Source organism: Prosopis cineraria, unplaced genomic scaffold (genome assembly GCF_029017545.1).
Source record: "Prosopis cineraria cultivar Desert tree isolate PC_DT_omini unplaced genomic scaffold, ASM2901754v1 PC1, whole genome shotgun sequence".
In the NCBI taxonomy this organism is placed as follows: domain Eukaryota; kingdom Viridiplantae; phylum Streptophyta; class Magnoliopsida; order Fabales; family Fabaceae; genus Prosopis; species Prosopis cineraria.
The window spans coordinates 59,710,025-59,725,934 of record NW_026555332.1 but is presented as its reverse complement, the minus strand read 5'-3'; the positions used below and the strand labels follow the sequence as shown (position 1 = coordinate 59,725,934).

Here is a 15,910-nt window from a genome sequence, read left to right as displayed (position 1 = left end):
CAAGGATCAAAAATTATGTTTTTTTATATTTTATGCATTCTTTTTAGCATTTAATTTTATTGTGTTATATCCTTAATAAAAATTAATAAATATTTAAAATTATTTTTAAAAAATATTAGTATTTACTTTAAATATAAATTATATTTTAACCTGAATTTTATTACTCCTAATTTGAAATTAAATCCAGAGTTTTTTTTAATTGAATTGAAATTATTATCCAAAAAGCAGGAATATGCCCGTTTAGATGCTGCGCCTGTTATAGTGAAGACGGCTTAGTAGAGTGGAGAGGGACGACGGTTACCAGCCGCATGGTTCTGCATAATTTATTAATTTTCCCTCATTTCCTCTCGTCGAGGACATTATTTTCCAATTGCAGTGTCCACGCAAGTTTGGGTGAAGTCAGCAGCCATCCATGGCAGAATGCTTGCAATTTTTCTATTCTTTCCAAGGCCGAAGCTCCAGGGAGGCAACCGAGGATCGTAACCCGGCTCTCCTTGTTTCTGGCATGGGAGGCTCCATTCTTCACTCTAGGCCCAAGAAATTCGGGTTTCAGTCTCGCGTATGGGTTAGGATTCTTCTGGCTGATTTGGAGTTCAGAAAGAAGCTGTGGTCCATCTATAATCCCCAAACAGGTCTTCTATTTCTCTGTTTCTGCCTGCATGTGCATGTGGTCGTCCCTTTGTTGATTTGATGTCTGAGGCAATTAAATCAATTGATTCTGCTTGCTTTCAATTTACGGCTTATTTATGAACCTCTGGTTGTTCAAGCATATTTGCTTCCGTGGGTTACAAAAGGTATGCAAAGATTAAAATGCAAGGAATGGTCGAGATTTCTTTAGCTTCAAAACTTGCAGTACTACGCCTTACATGCATCATCAATGAAATGGACTATTGGTAATTTGTCTCCAAGCTTTTTGTTTGTGCACCTCAGGTTATGCAGAAACACTAGACCAAAACACTGAAGTTGTCGTTCCTGAAGATGATTATGGGCTGTACGCAATCGATATTTTAGATCCATCATTGGTAAGCACAGATCTTATATCACTCTTATGCGGCTTTTAAGCCTTGTGTGGCTGTGGCAACGTGTTTTTAACTCCACTTTCGTATCCTTTTCCACCTCCACCTCCATTGCCTTCAAAAGCCCTTCCAGTGTACTAAACGGGCCCTTATTGTAGCTTTTTGCTCGCTTTTTGGAATGTGGTGGTCATTGATGATAAAAGGATAGTCATACAGAGCATTGTGCATTAAATTTTACAAATACATGCTTTGGCTTTGTGGAATGTGGTTGTGACAGACATTGGTGCTTTGACCTAGTTGTCCTTCCTTCCAACTATAACAACAACAACAACAACAACAAGCCTTTATCCCACTAGGTGGGGTCGGCTACATGGATTGCAAGACGCCATTGTGCTCTATCATTTATTAAGCTTTTAGAAATATTATTAATTAAGAGATCACGTTCAACAACTTCCAAGAGTGTTCTCTTAGGCCTTCCTCTACCTCTCTTAATCGGACTCAAAGTTATATGTTCCACTCTTCTCACTGGTGCCTCCCTTGGTCTTCTTTGTACATGCCCAAACCATCTCAACCGATTTTCTACCATTTTTTCCTCAATAGGTGCCACCCTCACTTTTTCACGTATGTGCTCATTTCGAATTTTATCTTTACGTGTATGTCCGCACATCCATCGTAACATTCTCATCTCTGCTACTCCAACTTTATGTTCTTGCTGTCCCGTTAGAGCCCAGCATTCACTACTATATAACATTGCCGGTCTGATAGCAGTACGATAAAACTTTCCTTTAAGTTTATTAGGCACCTTACGGTCACAAATAACTCCTTTAGCTTTTCTCCAATTAAACCACCCAGCTTGAATTCTATGTGAAATATCTCCACTGATTTCGCCATCATTTTGGATAATGGCTCCCAAATATCTAAACTTTTCCACTTGAGGTATAATTTGATCTCCCAATTTCACTTCCAAATTATTTTCGAATAGTCCTTTATCAAATTTACAATATAAATATTCCGTCTTACTTCTACTCAGACGAAAACCTTTCGACTCCAATGTCCTCCTCCATAACTCAAGTTTGCAATTAACCTCTTCTCTTGTCTCTGCTATAAGAACTATATCATCCGCGAAGAGCATACATTTCGGGATTTCCTCTTGAATATGTTCCGTCAAAACATTTAAAATCAAGTTGAACAAATAAGGACTCAGAGATGATCCCTGATGTAGCCCAATCTTTATAGGAAAATCCTTTGTTTGACCACTAGGCGTTCTTATACTAGTTTTTACCCCCTCATACATATCTTGTATGGCTTTAATATAAGCAATCTGTACTCCCTTTTTTTTCAACGCTTTCCAAAGCACTTCTCTTGGTATACGGTCATATGCTTTTTCCAAATCAATAAAAACCATGTGTAGATCTTTATCTTTACAACGATACTTTTCCATTAATCCCCTTAGTAGATAAATCGCTTCTGTAGTTGATCTACCTGGCATAAAACCAAATTGATTCTCAGAAATACTTGTCTCCAATCTCAACCTGTGCTCAATTACTTTCTCCCACAATTTCATTGTGTGGCTCATGAGTTTAATCCCTCTATAGTTAGTACAATTCTGAATATCTCCTTTATTTTTATAAATAGGAATTAATGTACTTCTCCTCCACTCATCAGGCATTTTCTTGGACCGTAAAATCACATTAAATAACTTAGTTAACCATCTCACCCCTTCTTCACCTAAACATTTCCACGCTTCGATAGATATACAATCAGGTCCGTTAGCTCTACCATTTGCCATTTTCTTAAGAGCTTCCTTTACCTCCTTATCACGTATTTTTCGATAGAATGACAAATTTTGTTCTCCTTCACCAGTTACTAAATCCTCCAAGTTACTAGATGAATCCTCTCCATCATTGAAAAGTTTAGAAAAATAAGTCTCCCATCTATTTTTAATTTCATCATCTGTAACTAAAATTCTTCCCTCTTCATCCTTAATACACCTTACCTGTTCTAGATCTCTTGATTTTCTTTCCCTACTCTTGGCAATCTTATAAATATTTTGCTCTCCTTCCTTCGTCTCAAAGTTCTTATAAAATTCTTCAAAAGCTTTAGAACGAGCTTCACCCACAGCTCTCTTAGTTTCCTTCTTAGCCATACGGTACCTCTCCCAATTTTCCTCATTGTTACACAAATGTATGGCTTTAAAACAGTTCTTCTTATACTTGATTTTGTCCTGTACACTATTATTCCACCACCAAGACTCCTTATCTCTCGGACCAGAACCTTTCGATTCTCCCAAAACTACTTTTGCAACCTCCCGTATCTTTTTAGCCATATCCTCCCATATGATGTTAGCACTTCCCTGAGAATCCCAAATTCCTTTATCCAAAAGATTTCGCTTGAAAATATCTTGCTTCTCACCTTTTAATTGCCACCACCTAATCCTTGGTGTTACTACTTGTCGACGTTTTTGGATTTTACTCATAATACACACATCAAGGACTAGGACCCTATGTTGTGTCGTTACAGCATCTCCAGGGATCACCTTACAATTTTTACAAAGTTTTCTATCTGTGTTCCTAACCAAAAGAAAATCAATCTGCGACCTTGAGGCTCCACTTTTGTAGGTGATGAGATGCTCATCTCTCTTCTTGAAACAAGTGTTGGCAATCTTAAAATCATACGCCAATGAGAAATCAAGAAGAGTTTGCCCTTCATTGTTTAGCTCTCCAAAACCAAAACCACCATGCACCCTCGCATACTGACCAGCTTCCCTCCCGACATGCCCATTAAAGTCTCCTCCAATAAAAATCTTTTCACTCTGTGGTATGTGTCGAATCAACCCCTCCAGATCCTCCCAAAATAATTCCTTAAGACTGGCTTCTGTCCCGACTTGCGGCGCATAAGCGCTAACAATATTAACAGTCTCACGTCCAATTATCATTTTTAAAGAAATAATTCTGTCTCCAATTCTGCTAACTTCTACAACGTTCTTCTTCCACTCCTTATCTATAATGATGCCTACTCCATTGCGTGCACTTACTTTTCCTGTATACCAAAGTTTGAAACCTTGAATATCCTTAGCTTCTTCTCCACGCCATTTTGTTTCTTGCAAGCAAAGGATATTGATTTTCCTTTGAATCATAACCCCTACAACCTCTACAGATTTACAATTTAATGTCCCAACATTCCAAGTACCAAATCTAATTTTGCTCTTATGGACTAACTTCTTTAGCCGCGTGCGTCCAGAATGACGCGGTAGCCCTTGCTCATTTAACACTACATCCGGGCGCCGATGCAGCGGCTCTAACTCACTTATCACTGTACTCGAGCCATGCAGCGCGTTACTTACGGGCAACGACCTAGTATTAACATTATAACGTCTATTGTCCATGTTCATGATAGATTCAACAAATTTTTACATTGGCTGTTGATGGCCTAACACAACCCTCCTCCTTTACCCGGGCTTGGGACCGGCTATAAACATAGGCGGAGTTCTTCCTTCCAACTATATTCTAGAATTTTTGCGACCTTACAACTTTCTCAAATTGTGCTCTCTTGGTCGTCTGCACTGTGGAAATCACCGAAAACCATGGGTTTTGAAGCTAACAAAACGTTAAGTACAATAGTGATTGTCAAATTAATGTATTGCAGTTTTCATTACTCTGTTCACTTCAGTAATGCACTCTTTTAGAATTTTAGCTTAGAATTGTTCTTGCACTTCCTGACTCATGGAATCTTATTTTCTATGGGAATACAACTTATAGTGAACAAGCTTTTTTCAACTTTAAAATAATTTTGGTATGTTTTTCTTCCATCTTTCAGGTGGTAAAATGTGTGCATTTGACTGAGGTATACCATTTTCATGATATGATTGACATGCTTGTTAAATGTGGATACAAGAAGGGAACCACATTGTTTGGATATGGTTATGATTTCCGGCAAAGCAATCGGTAATTACTGTAGAAGCTTAAGTTGTTAGCCGCTAAGCAACATATGTAACAATTTTATATGACTGGAAATTCTTGAAGTCTTCTTGCCATATACAAACTTTTCAACCTTTAAACCTTGTTGTTGGCAGAATTGACAAGTTAATGGAAGGGCTTACAGTCAAGTTGGAAAATGCTTACAAAGCCTCTGGTGGAAGAAAAGTTGATATAATTTCACATTCAATGGGAGGAATACTGATATTGTGTTTCATGGAGCTTCACAATGATGTGAGGAGCATTTATCTCTTGGGCAAATGATATTAAGAACCCTCTAAGACCATTAATTACAAGGATCATATCTTTTGGAAATTAAAAAAAAGACCACCTTGGTTGGGATTAAGATTTCTTTGAGTTGACCTTTTAACCCTTATCTTTGATATTTTCAATACTCATCATTAATATTTCCAATACTCATTATTTCAATTAATTCAACACTCAAATTTAATCTTTTCAATACTTATTTTTAATATTTTCGGTTTTGGAGGGAAAAAGTCAAAAATAAGTGCTGAAAACATGGAAGACAAGTATTAAAAACATTATAGATGAGTATTGAAAAAAAAATGATTACTTAAAACGTTAAAGATAAGTACTCAAAAGATCAGAGTTGGATACTGAAAATTTACAAGATGACGAGTACTGAAACATTTAACTGAAAAAAATTTAATTCCAACCAAGGACCATGGTCCTTTTTTGGAATTTCAAAAATTTATTGTTCTTAATTATAATTAATGTTCTTAGAGGGTCTTTAAATGTCATTTTCCCCTTATCTTTAATACTGTTGACCACTTAGGACCTTTGAACTATTTGTACAGCATATATGAAAGAATGGCTGGAAAAAATTCTAGGCTATTAAATACATCCTACCTTGGCAGGTATTTTCAAAATATGTGCGAAAATGGATTTGTATTGCTTGTCCTTTCCAAGGTAATTCCTCTACTGTGAGTGTTTTTGTGTTTATTTCTCTGCCCTATCTTGTATGAATAATGCTTCCCAACATAATTTTCAATGCATATTCATGTTATGTCTGCATCCATATTGAATGTTGATGATATTGTTGTTCTATCATCAACAGTTTAATACGTGAAAGACAAACTATATATGTATCTTTAGGAGGGTGAGGAGGGAGATTAAATTAGCAGTGAACTGGAAAGTTAATTCGTGTTGTTTGTGTAATTATCAATTGAACCCTGTGCTTCTCCTCTCCTCCTCTTTCTTTGTTGCTTATCTTGTAGTCACTTATTCGGGTTATTAAACAACACTAAAATATCAATATTTCTAAATTTGCGGCAATCACTTTTTTCATTAGAAATCTAATCATTTATGAATGGCAGATGATCAAATGCAAATTTTCTGAATGAATTTGCAGAAAATCGTTAGCATTATAAATTCCTGATGCTACTAAGACTTATTATCTGCCCCTATGATTCAGGTGTGAGGTTTTATCACCTTATATTAATAAGTGGAGGGCGTGGCTTTATCTTCTCCTTAATATTTGTTACTCTAGCTTATTCCTCTTCATTAAAAATGTTTATCTACAGCAATGCATTTTTGTATTTTACTGTCTTAAGCCATTTTTCTCATTAATGCTTTCATTTCTAATGTCTTGAGCCTTTTTTCAATTTTTCCTTGAAATCATTTAGCATTTTGAAGTCTTAAATTGTTGATGCCTCAAATAAAGGCTTCATGAATCTAATGGGATAAACATTTGTTTTCACTTGATGTTTTATCCATCCTTGCTTGAACTCATATTCTGCATCAACAGGAGCCCCAGGATGTATCAATGATTCTTTATTAACTGGACTGCAATTTGTTGATGGTTTTGAAAGCTACTTTTTTGTATTAAGGTGGACTATGCATCAACTGGTAAATTTGTCCTTTCTCTTTTCTTTTTTTGGGTCAAGTCCTTTCTGTTATGGCTCAGTATTTATTTTCTTTTAACATGATACAGCAACACCTTTTATTATGCTATTTTTTTTTTGGGGGGGGGCGTGGAATCTTCAATTAGACTGAACTTTTAATTTTATTGTCCTTGCCAAGAGAGGTGGCAAATTTTCTTTTTCTTTTCTTTTGTTTTTTGTTTTTTGGCTACCAGCATTTGAACCTGTGCCCAAGTGTTTCACCGTCAAACAATGAACCACAAAGGCAAAAGTCAGCTGGTTCTGGGTAATCTTAGGAAACAATAAAATGTCTTTCTGTTGTGGTTGGAGGAGGAGGAGGAGGAGAAGGGAAAGGAGATCTTAGGAAACAATAATTCAACTACTAACCAACTGCCTTTCTTGTGGTTCTAGGTGTAGTGTATGGATGAAGGTTGGCTGTTGGGCTTGAGCCTAGCCCATACAGTCAATTGTTTACTGTTTCTTTTCTTTTTTTTTTTTGTTGGCTTAGTTGGCAGCAAATTTTCATTGAAAGCCCAGCAACTTACCTGATGGCTAATTGTTTCTATGATCCTTTTATACAAAGGATCAACAAGAATGGACAAATATATGTATAAACCAAAACAACATGACCACTAACAGACACTAGCAACATCCCATACTTTTAGCGAATTATTTAACTAAACTTCTACTTTTAATTCCCAAGTTACTGCATAGTGAACTATTTAGATGCTCTGAAGTATATGGTTCAGTCAGGTACTAGACTTAAAAGTCCACTTACAATCAATTAGCTTGCTATTCTTCACAACAGACACTGATTCCCTGTTGCCTTAAAACAAATTAAGGCATTATATTCATCATTTACAGCTGAAGTCTGGTTTGAAATAGCAAACACTTCATCAACTGTAGTAGGACAAGAAATAAGTTGAGTGACCGTGAAGACTCTTGGCTTAAAAATCCTTGCTTTTGAGCGTGTTGTGATTGGATGATATGAGAAAGGAGTAGGGTGCTTCACAATAACTTCTTTATGACTAGCATTCAAGAAAACACCCACTCACCACCAGATTCAGCATCAGATGAACTTCTAACAGGGGGGAAAATCTGGTTTCCATCAATCACAGACTAAGAGTGTGTTTGGTTCAAAGGAGGCAAGGGGAGGGGAGGGGAGGGGAGGAAAGTTAATGATCCCTTGTTTGGATTAATTGGAGGGGAGGGGAAGGAATTTTTTTTTTTTTTGAATATAAGGGGAAGGATTTTAATGAACCTTTGTTTGGTTTAGAAGGGGAGGGAAGCCAATAATAAGTTGACAATTTTATCCCAATCAAATTTAAGTTGGTTTTTATTTTTTGCTTTGATATATTATTGGCAATTCAAGGATGTTAGTATTTTCAACTTGCAGTAATAATAATTTTTTTTTGAAGGACCAATACATCAATATTACAATTTATTAGTGTGTCTAATGAAAAAATATTAAAATTTTATGCATTAAAAATTATATATTGAATTTTATAAGGTGATAAACTATATTTTTTAACATCAAGGGTAGTTTATAAGTTTCAAAAAAGGGTAATTTAGTCAGGAAATATTTTCTCTCTCCTCTCCCCTCCAAAAACCCTGCAAATTGGGGGGAAGAGGCAATTCCCCTCCTCTCCAATTTTTGAACCAATGAAAGGGGCTCCCCTCCCCTGCATTAAATGCCAACTGGACAAGGGGAAGGGAGCAACTCCCTTCACCTCCTCTCCCCTCCCCTCCAAAAACCTCCAATCAATCTCACCCTAAACATCAGATCTTGGGCTGTTGATTGACCATTTTCCAATGATACAGTTTCCTGTCCAAAAGTGGAGACCTTCAGTTTAGTTAATGATGTACTTAGTTTGCACCAGAGAGAAATTAACTAGCAGAAGACCACTGTAAGTAGTGGCTGGTCTACATACTGGCTGGCTTTTACTTGGACCTCAAAAAAGCAACAAGTAGTGTCTTGTAAGAGCTCTCTTTCATACACAGATAATCTGGTGTGTCCAGTGACAACTGACGAGGCTCTACTCTAGAAGGCTATTGGCTGAGTACCTTGCATCTGTGCTGCTTCTATTCCTTTGCTTGAAGCATCAGTCTTGTCCACAAAGATCTTGGCAAAATCAGAAATTGTTGACACTGGTGCATCGACCAATGCTTTCTTGGATGATTTTAATGCTCATCAGCTTCGCTTGGCCAAGAAAAACACCCTTGCTTGAGCAGGTTCATTAGGGGCTTAGCTATCTCCCCATATTCTCTAATAAACTCTGTAATATCTAGCCAACCCCAGAAATGATCTCAGCTGCTTAACCGAGGTTGGAGTAGGCCACTTCCCCCTTCTAACTTTTTTTTTTTTTTTGCGACATCATTTCTGTTAGTAATGCAACCCAGATAACTTCCTTGACTTGGCTTGCTCAATGTGACAAAATATTGATGTTTCTTCTGCATCTCCAGCACTAACCCCAAGTGATTAAGATGTTCTAGCATATCTGAGCTTCAGGTTAGTATGTCATTAACAAATACAGGTAAAAATCTCCTTGCATACTCCTTAAAGGTGCTTCTGATTGAAATGTTGCTGGTGCACTGGATTGACGGTTGTGCCCCTGTCCAAATGGAGGTAATGCTGTAGGAGCAGTATGCACATCTTGATAATTTGCTAACATCTGCTCAATCCCTTAATTGTTTTTCGAACTGCTAAATGCTTTAATTCTTTCCTTTATGGATGAGCTTAAATGAGGTGCAAATGAGCTCCTTCATATCCCTCTCCTTGCAACTGTTTCTCTTAGTAAACTTCAATCTATGGGGCTTGCACACATATAAAGTGACAAGTTTTCCCTTGTACCAGAATTGACAGATTAGATAAATCCCACTGGACTGACGCTATTGATTTAAACACTTTACAACTTCCACGGACTAGTTTCCACCTCAGGCTACTGTTGCTTTATTTGTTGTTTCCTCATTCTCCATCCCCAGCTTCCTCACTAGCTCTAGGTTTATGAAATCATGTGTTCTGCCACTGTCAAGCAAGATCTGAATTCTCCTCTTCCCTGTCTAACCTTGAATTCTCATAGCTGTATCAACCCCCTCTACCCCTTGGATTGCACTAAGAGAAATTTTAGTACTGCCCAATTTCTCCTCTTCCATCAACCATTCCTCTGCCCCTTTTCCACTGTAACTCTTATTGTCAGTCTTTCCCCTTATTCCAATGATCTCGTCCATTGTGTTATCAGGTCCCATCTGCCATGGTATAAGAACTATAGCTCTGATACTGCTTGTTGCAGTAGAAGAAGAAAGTTTAGTAAACAGTTATTTGACAAACAACCAACTGCCTTCCTTGTGGTTTCAGGGAGTTAATAAAACTATTGTCATTTTAGAGAGTTAATTAAAAACTAACTTCCTGATTACACTAATGTGGGTTATAGCTAACTTCCTGCTTGCATTTTATTATCCTAACTAACTCTAGAAAGATTGGTAGACAATGTATTGTCATGCCTGCATTGACTTTGATAGCATGTGATGAAATGAACTTTATTTAAATTTGATGGCAGGACTCATTGGTGATGAAACAATAAAATAATTTTATGCGTTTTGGTCTGCTGTTTTTTATAGTAATTTCTTCATGTAGTTGTTATTTTCATAAATTCACAATGACAAGGTACTATGTTATCATCTTTCTTTCCACGGTCCATGGCAGCTAGTTGAATGTCCATCAATCTATGAAATGCTGGCAAATCCAGAATATAAATGGAAAAAACGGCCAGAAATTCAAGTATGGCGAAAGCATACCAAGGATGGGGAGATTAATGTCAATTTGGAATCTTATGGACCAAACCAAAGTATATCTTTATTTGAGGAAGCACTAAGGCACAATGAGGTACTCGTTATGAGCTTTCATTGGAACTTGTAAGAAGCATCATTGTTAATGCTTCTGGATGTTCAAAGCTCCTATTTCTGCTGTTTTTAGGGGATTGATCTTGAGTTATTATTAATTCCTTGCTTGTGCAAAGTGATATTTGCTTTTTGGCTAAGAAATGTGAGCTTTATTTTATAGAGTGAGAATGTAGTTTAACTATGGACAGATTCCTATTAGAACTTTAGAAAGAAATTTGGTTTGGATTTTTAAGGAGTTTTAGTTGAGTAAACATTCTAAATGTTGACTCTTGAATATATCACACTGGGATCTTCATTAAAGCAACCTCTTTATTATGCAATCTTTATCTGTTTTCTTATGCAATCTTAAGAATTTCCTAAGTTTTTTTTTGGGGGGGGGGGGTTTAGAAATGAATGATAATAAAATCAATGGGGAGTTTAAATAGGTTTAATACTCTGTCATTTTTCACTGGTTTGTGAATAATTAATTTAGTGTAGAAATCACTGTAGTGATTACTTAATTTTTTTAGTGGATATGGCTAACAGTTCATGGTTCATGGTTATGCCATGATTTACTTCAGGAAAGGACCCTACAACCATGCAAGCTTTTATTTTCTTGGCTGTCTTGTAAGCTCTCACGAGAGATTGCTGTGATGGCCTCTACCAGACCCTTGGGACTCTGGATTATATGATCATTCAACTGGCCTTTATAAGCTTGTTTGTAAGTTGCGGTTTCACTGTTTCAATAGAGACAGGCTTGGATTCTGCACAAGCAAGATTGTCACCTGTCATGAAGCATCTTAATGCGAAAAATAAAATAAGACTGAAATATGCCACTATTCAAATTTCATCTTTTTATTTGGAGAGAAGGATTTGCTGATCTTGAAAATCATATCAGACACGCCTCTTTTTTCCCCCCTTCATAAGCATAGCGCAGCTTAAATTTCTAAACACAGTTGTAGCTCTGTGCTCTGCAAGTTTTCCCTTGCTATTGATGAGGGCTGATGACCGTTAGTTTTTGCAGCTAAATTACGATGGGAAAAAGATAGCACTGCCCTTCAACTTAGCTATCCTCAAATGGGCTGCTGAAACTCGACAAGTTATGCACAATGCTAAACTACCAAATGGTGTCTGCTTTTATAATATTTATGGGACATCGTTTGATACACCCTTTGATGTTTGGTATGTGAGTAAATTGCTCTTGTATGAATTTGAAGTTTTAGTTTGAGTTGAGGTATGGAAACTTTTTTGAAGAAATTGAATCGCTTATGGTATAGATATTGAAAACTTAATTCTCCTTACAACTCATTGAATTAAACTATGCCTTGTCTTCTGTATTTAATCTCTTTCCTGTTAAGCTGGGCCATTGAAGCGTTGGCTCCACATCCTTTTATAGATCAAAACTTAATCTGTTTTATTTATTTTTAACTGTTTGAAAAGGATAATCTTCTATTAACATCTGGACCATCCATTTAGGATGAATGGGGTGAGGTTCTCCATTCCACTTAAGTACCTGTCAATTAGTACCAGAATCAGGTTGTTAGCAGTTTTGGAGAAAGCTATCCACGTAGGGTTCTGACTGACATGTTGAGTTACGTGGAGCAGAGTGCAGCTATTGGGATGTCTACTTTTTGTGGGGGTCAATTGAAGGAGACTTGGTATAGTATGGGATATTATGTCTCACATTGGCTAGTATGAGATGCTCAATGAATTATTTAAGCGAGTTGGTTCAGCAATTAGCTTTTGATGTAGGGTTTCCTATCCCACTTAAGTACCATCATCATTGGATTTTTTACCAAGAGAGTTGAGGACTTCTAGTTCACAACGTCTGAAGATGGGATAGTGTTGGAAAGAGAGAGAAAGGTCCCAAATGAATAGCCCCCATTTCTCTGGTTGTATTCATTTCTCTCCAGCATTACTGCTCAAATTTCCTTTTGAACTTCAGAAGTTTCAAATCCCTTCTATACTATTGTTGCATTTTACATGTTTCTACCTATTGCAGTTATGGCTCGGAAAAATCTCCTATAGAAGATTTATCTGAAATATGCCACACAATGGTGAGCCACCTTTCTCATATTTCAGAGATAGAGGTCTCTAACGCTGGCTTTGATATCTTCATCTAAAATAGTCCGTCGATTCTAGGCTATTTCCTCATATGTGTTGAGAGGCTGAATAATGTAGCATAATCTTGACATCGAGGCATAGAAATCCATTTTTGTACTTTTGCACGGTTCTGGCTCTCAAAATTCATGTTATACTGCACAGGCAAAAAAATTGCAAATAAAAAATGTATTATTATTTTAAAATTCAAATTTACTTCTGACATTTTGAGTGGTGGAAGGCTCGATGTACTTTTTCAAGAATAATTTATTAATGTGGTTTTGTCGGTTTCAGAATCAACGAGGACATCATCTAGAACAACAAAAACTCTCGCCTCCATGCCAATTTCTTTTACTTCAATTTCTAAAATTTCAACTTTTCTCTAAATAATTCAAGTTTTTCGTGATAGCATTCCTCCTTTTTTCCTTGAAGAATATAAAGTCTCTAATTGTGGATCCTCATCCAAATTCTTGTCCTACACTCACAACTTCTGTTGGCACTTTCACATCCATCAATAAACTTGTACTTTAAGTGAACTTGAATTTCTTTTTTAGATTCAGAAACCTTGCACCTCAAATACAGACTCTGTTCTGTCTGTTAATTAGTTACTTTTCTTCTTTGTTCCCAGCCTCAATATTCTTACGTCCAAGGAGATGGAACAGTGCCTGCTGAGTCAGCCAAGGTGCATATTTTTTTCTTATCACTACTAAAGTATTACTCTCTCTGAACCACAATATAGAGTATCTTCTAAAAGTTCTGCTTGATTCAAAATATAGGGGACATTAGGTAGTTTTTATAATTGATTTTCAAACTATACCTCTACTTTTTTTTTTTTTTGAAAAAATGATGTACTGGAACTTCAATTGTCATTATTAATGTACTTATATAGGATATTTAATAAGGATATAATTAAAAAGATGTAAAATTTTTTAAGAGATTAAGGGCCTGTTTGGTTTTTGTTCTTATTTTTTGTTTTTAAAAGCTGTCTTGTAATACAGTTTTTAAAATTGCTTTTAAAACAAAATAAAATAAAAGTCTGTTTGGTTATATCAATTAAAAAACAGTTTTAGAATAAAGAAATAGTCTGATAGTGATGGTTAAAGGCAGTTAATGGGGGTGATTAATAATAAAAATCAGTTAAGGTAACTATAATTTTCAATAATTAAATGTAGTATATTTTAAAAACTAAAATGAAAGTAACTTAAAGTTGTTTCTTTTTTTTTTTTTTTTTTTTGCTTTTAAAAACAAAAAATGAAAATAGTTTTAGAAACAACTAAATGAAAAACACTTATCCAAACAAATTTTTAGATGTTTCTATTTTCAAAAAAAAAATTTTAAAAATAGAAAACAAACAAGCCCTAAGAGTTCACCTAACTTGTTTTTGAGAACTATAAAGTAGTTATCAATACTTTATATTGTGGTCTAAAGAGAGTGTGTATGTGGTGGGATAAGGCTTGTTGTTGTATGATGCATTTGTTTGGCTGTGATTATTTTGAAACCTCTGTAATTGCTTTGGTCATCTCCTAATGCTAAATTAAGAGAAGACTTTGTGGGAGATACGGGGTATATGGGGTACATGATTAGCTTATTTGTTCATCCAGGATCAATTTGAATATAGCTAGTACTACAGCATCAAATGTATGTTTTACCCCTTCAAGCAAGATCAACATGTTACTTACGACGTATATGACGAAGAAAACTTGAGAATAATGTGGGTTTTAGTATCGCTGAAATTGTTCAGGCATGTCATTCTGAGAGTTGTTCGACCATCAAACGGGAACTAAAGCAAGTTGTTGAAGCCGTGTATTCTACGGCCTTTATCGTAGGCTAAATAGATGGATAATAGTTAACATTGTACAATGTAATAATGATAAAAAGCCTAATCCCATTAAGTGAATCAGGTATATAAATCACGTATGGTACTATTGTGCTCTATTAATAACTAATTCTTTAGATGTATCGTCCACCAAAAGATACCATTTGATATATTCCTTGAGTGTTTTTCTTGTTCTTTCTCTACTCCTCTTCACGAAGTCAAGACCACCTGTTCTTCACAGGCTCAAGATGCCAGTACCTTCATTAGCCATCTTTGTATATTTGAATCACTTTAAATGGTTTTCTACCATTTTTGTTCTCGATAGATGCCATGCCAACTCCTCCTCATATATGCTCACTATAGATCTTATCTTTTCTCTTATGACCACATTTTCACCTCGAAATCCTCATCTTTGCTACATCAATTTTTTATTCTCGTCTCTTTAGTGTCCAACATTAACTACCACATTGCATATTTGATAGATGCTTTAACTAATGTGAGTTAAATTTATTTTCCATTGCCTTTTGGTCATGTAGTGAAAGTTGTGTCTGAGGATTTGATAGCGTTCTCTTGTCTTGCAGGCTGATGGACTTCCAGCAGCTGAAAGAGTAGAAGTTACTGCTTCTCATCGTGAACTCCTACGAGATAAAAGAGTATTTCAACTTATCCAAAAATGGCTGGATGCCGAGCCAACTGTTAGCAACCCTTCAAAGATATCCAGAGTGGCAGATGCCAGTCCATTCAACCCTGTGATTAATTAGATGCTTCCTTATTAAAAATGGCACATGCATGTGCTTTGTGCTTCCTTTTTTTTTTTTTATTTGGAAATGACCTCTATGGGGTTGAGGCGGTTGCAGATTATGTCCTCGTCATTTGCCTGGGGCCAGTGCAAAATCAATTCTACAAAGCATAGATCTTGTATATAGAGCCAAAAACAAAGTCCGGAACAGATTAGTCATTGAAGTGCGAATCAAATTCTGTACTACCTGATACCCCATAATGGAACCAGAGTCCGCATTGTTGGAATGATGGCGAACCTAAACAAAATCTTAATGCCCTTCTTATTGCCTTGTCTGCGAAACCAGAAATATGTTATCCAAGGAATCATCTTCAATGCTCATCACACTGGTGAGTGCAGGTCTAGGTTTCAAGTATTTTTTTATATTTTTATTTTATATTTATTAAATAAAAATTTATATAAATTATAAAAATATTTAATAAATATTTTATCATTAATATTGT

At 36.0% G+C, this 15,910-nt stretch overlaps 1 protein-coding gene across 6 annotated transcripts; it reads left to right on the top strand.

Annotated features, from left to right (window-relative positions):
* The first annotated feature begins 266 nt into the window (after positions 1 to 266).
* On the top strand, positions 267 to 15,694 carry LOC129310127 (phospholipase A(1) LCAT3). Of its 6 annotated transcripts, XR_008593022.1 has the most exons (12): positions 267 to 632; positions 931 to 1,022; positions 4,833 to 4,960; positions 5,089 to 5,224; positions 5,869 to 5,920; positions 6,759 to 6,859; positions 10,577 to 10,756; positions 11,777 to 11,934; positions 12,229 to 12,410; positions 12,505 to 12,809; positions 13,481 to 13,534; positions 15,250 to 15,290. XR_008593022.1 is itself a non-coding variant. In XM_054951994.1 (11 exons), the coding sequence occupies exons 1-11, from the start codon at positions 413 to 415 to the stop codon at positions 15,427 to 15,429; spliced, it is 1,356 nt and encodes a 451-aa protein (XP_054807969.1). In that variant the 5' UTR covers positions 269 to 412; the 3' UTR covers positions 15,430 to 15,694. The 6 variants fall into 6 exon arrangements, 2 of the variants coding, with proteins under 2 accessions (XP_054807990.1, XP_054807969.1); XR_008593024.1 differs by lacking the exon at positions 12,229 to 12,410 and having other exon boundaries at positions 11,777 to 11,938; positions 12,755 to 12,809; positions 15,250 to 15,336; XR_008593021.1 differs by having other exon boundaries at positions 12,229 to 12,809.
* Positions 15,695 to 15,910: the final 216 nt, after the last annotated feature.

What these genes read in the sequence shown, in the direction of transcription:
- LOC129310127 (XM_054951994.1), top strand. Translation starts at nt 413, where the DNA reads ATGGCAGAATGCTTGCAATTTTTCTATTCTTTCCAAGGCCGAAGCTCC. An exon ending in GATTTCCGGCAAAGCAATCG is followed by an intron (nt 4,961 to 5,088) that starts GTAATTACTGTA and finishes TGTTGTTGGCAG; the next exon opens with AATTGACAAGTTAATGGAAG. An exon ending in GGTGGACTATGCATCAACTG is followed by an intron (nt 6,860 to 10,576) that starts GTAAATTTGTCC and finishes GGTCCATGGCAG; the next exon opens with CTAGTTGAATGTCCATCAAT.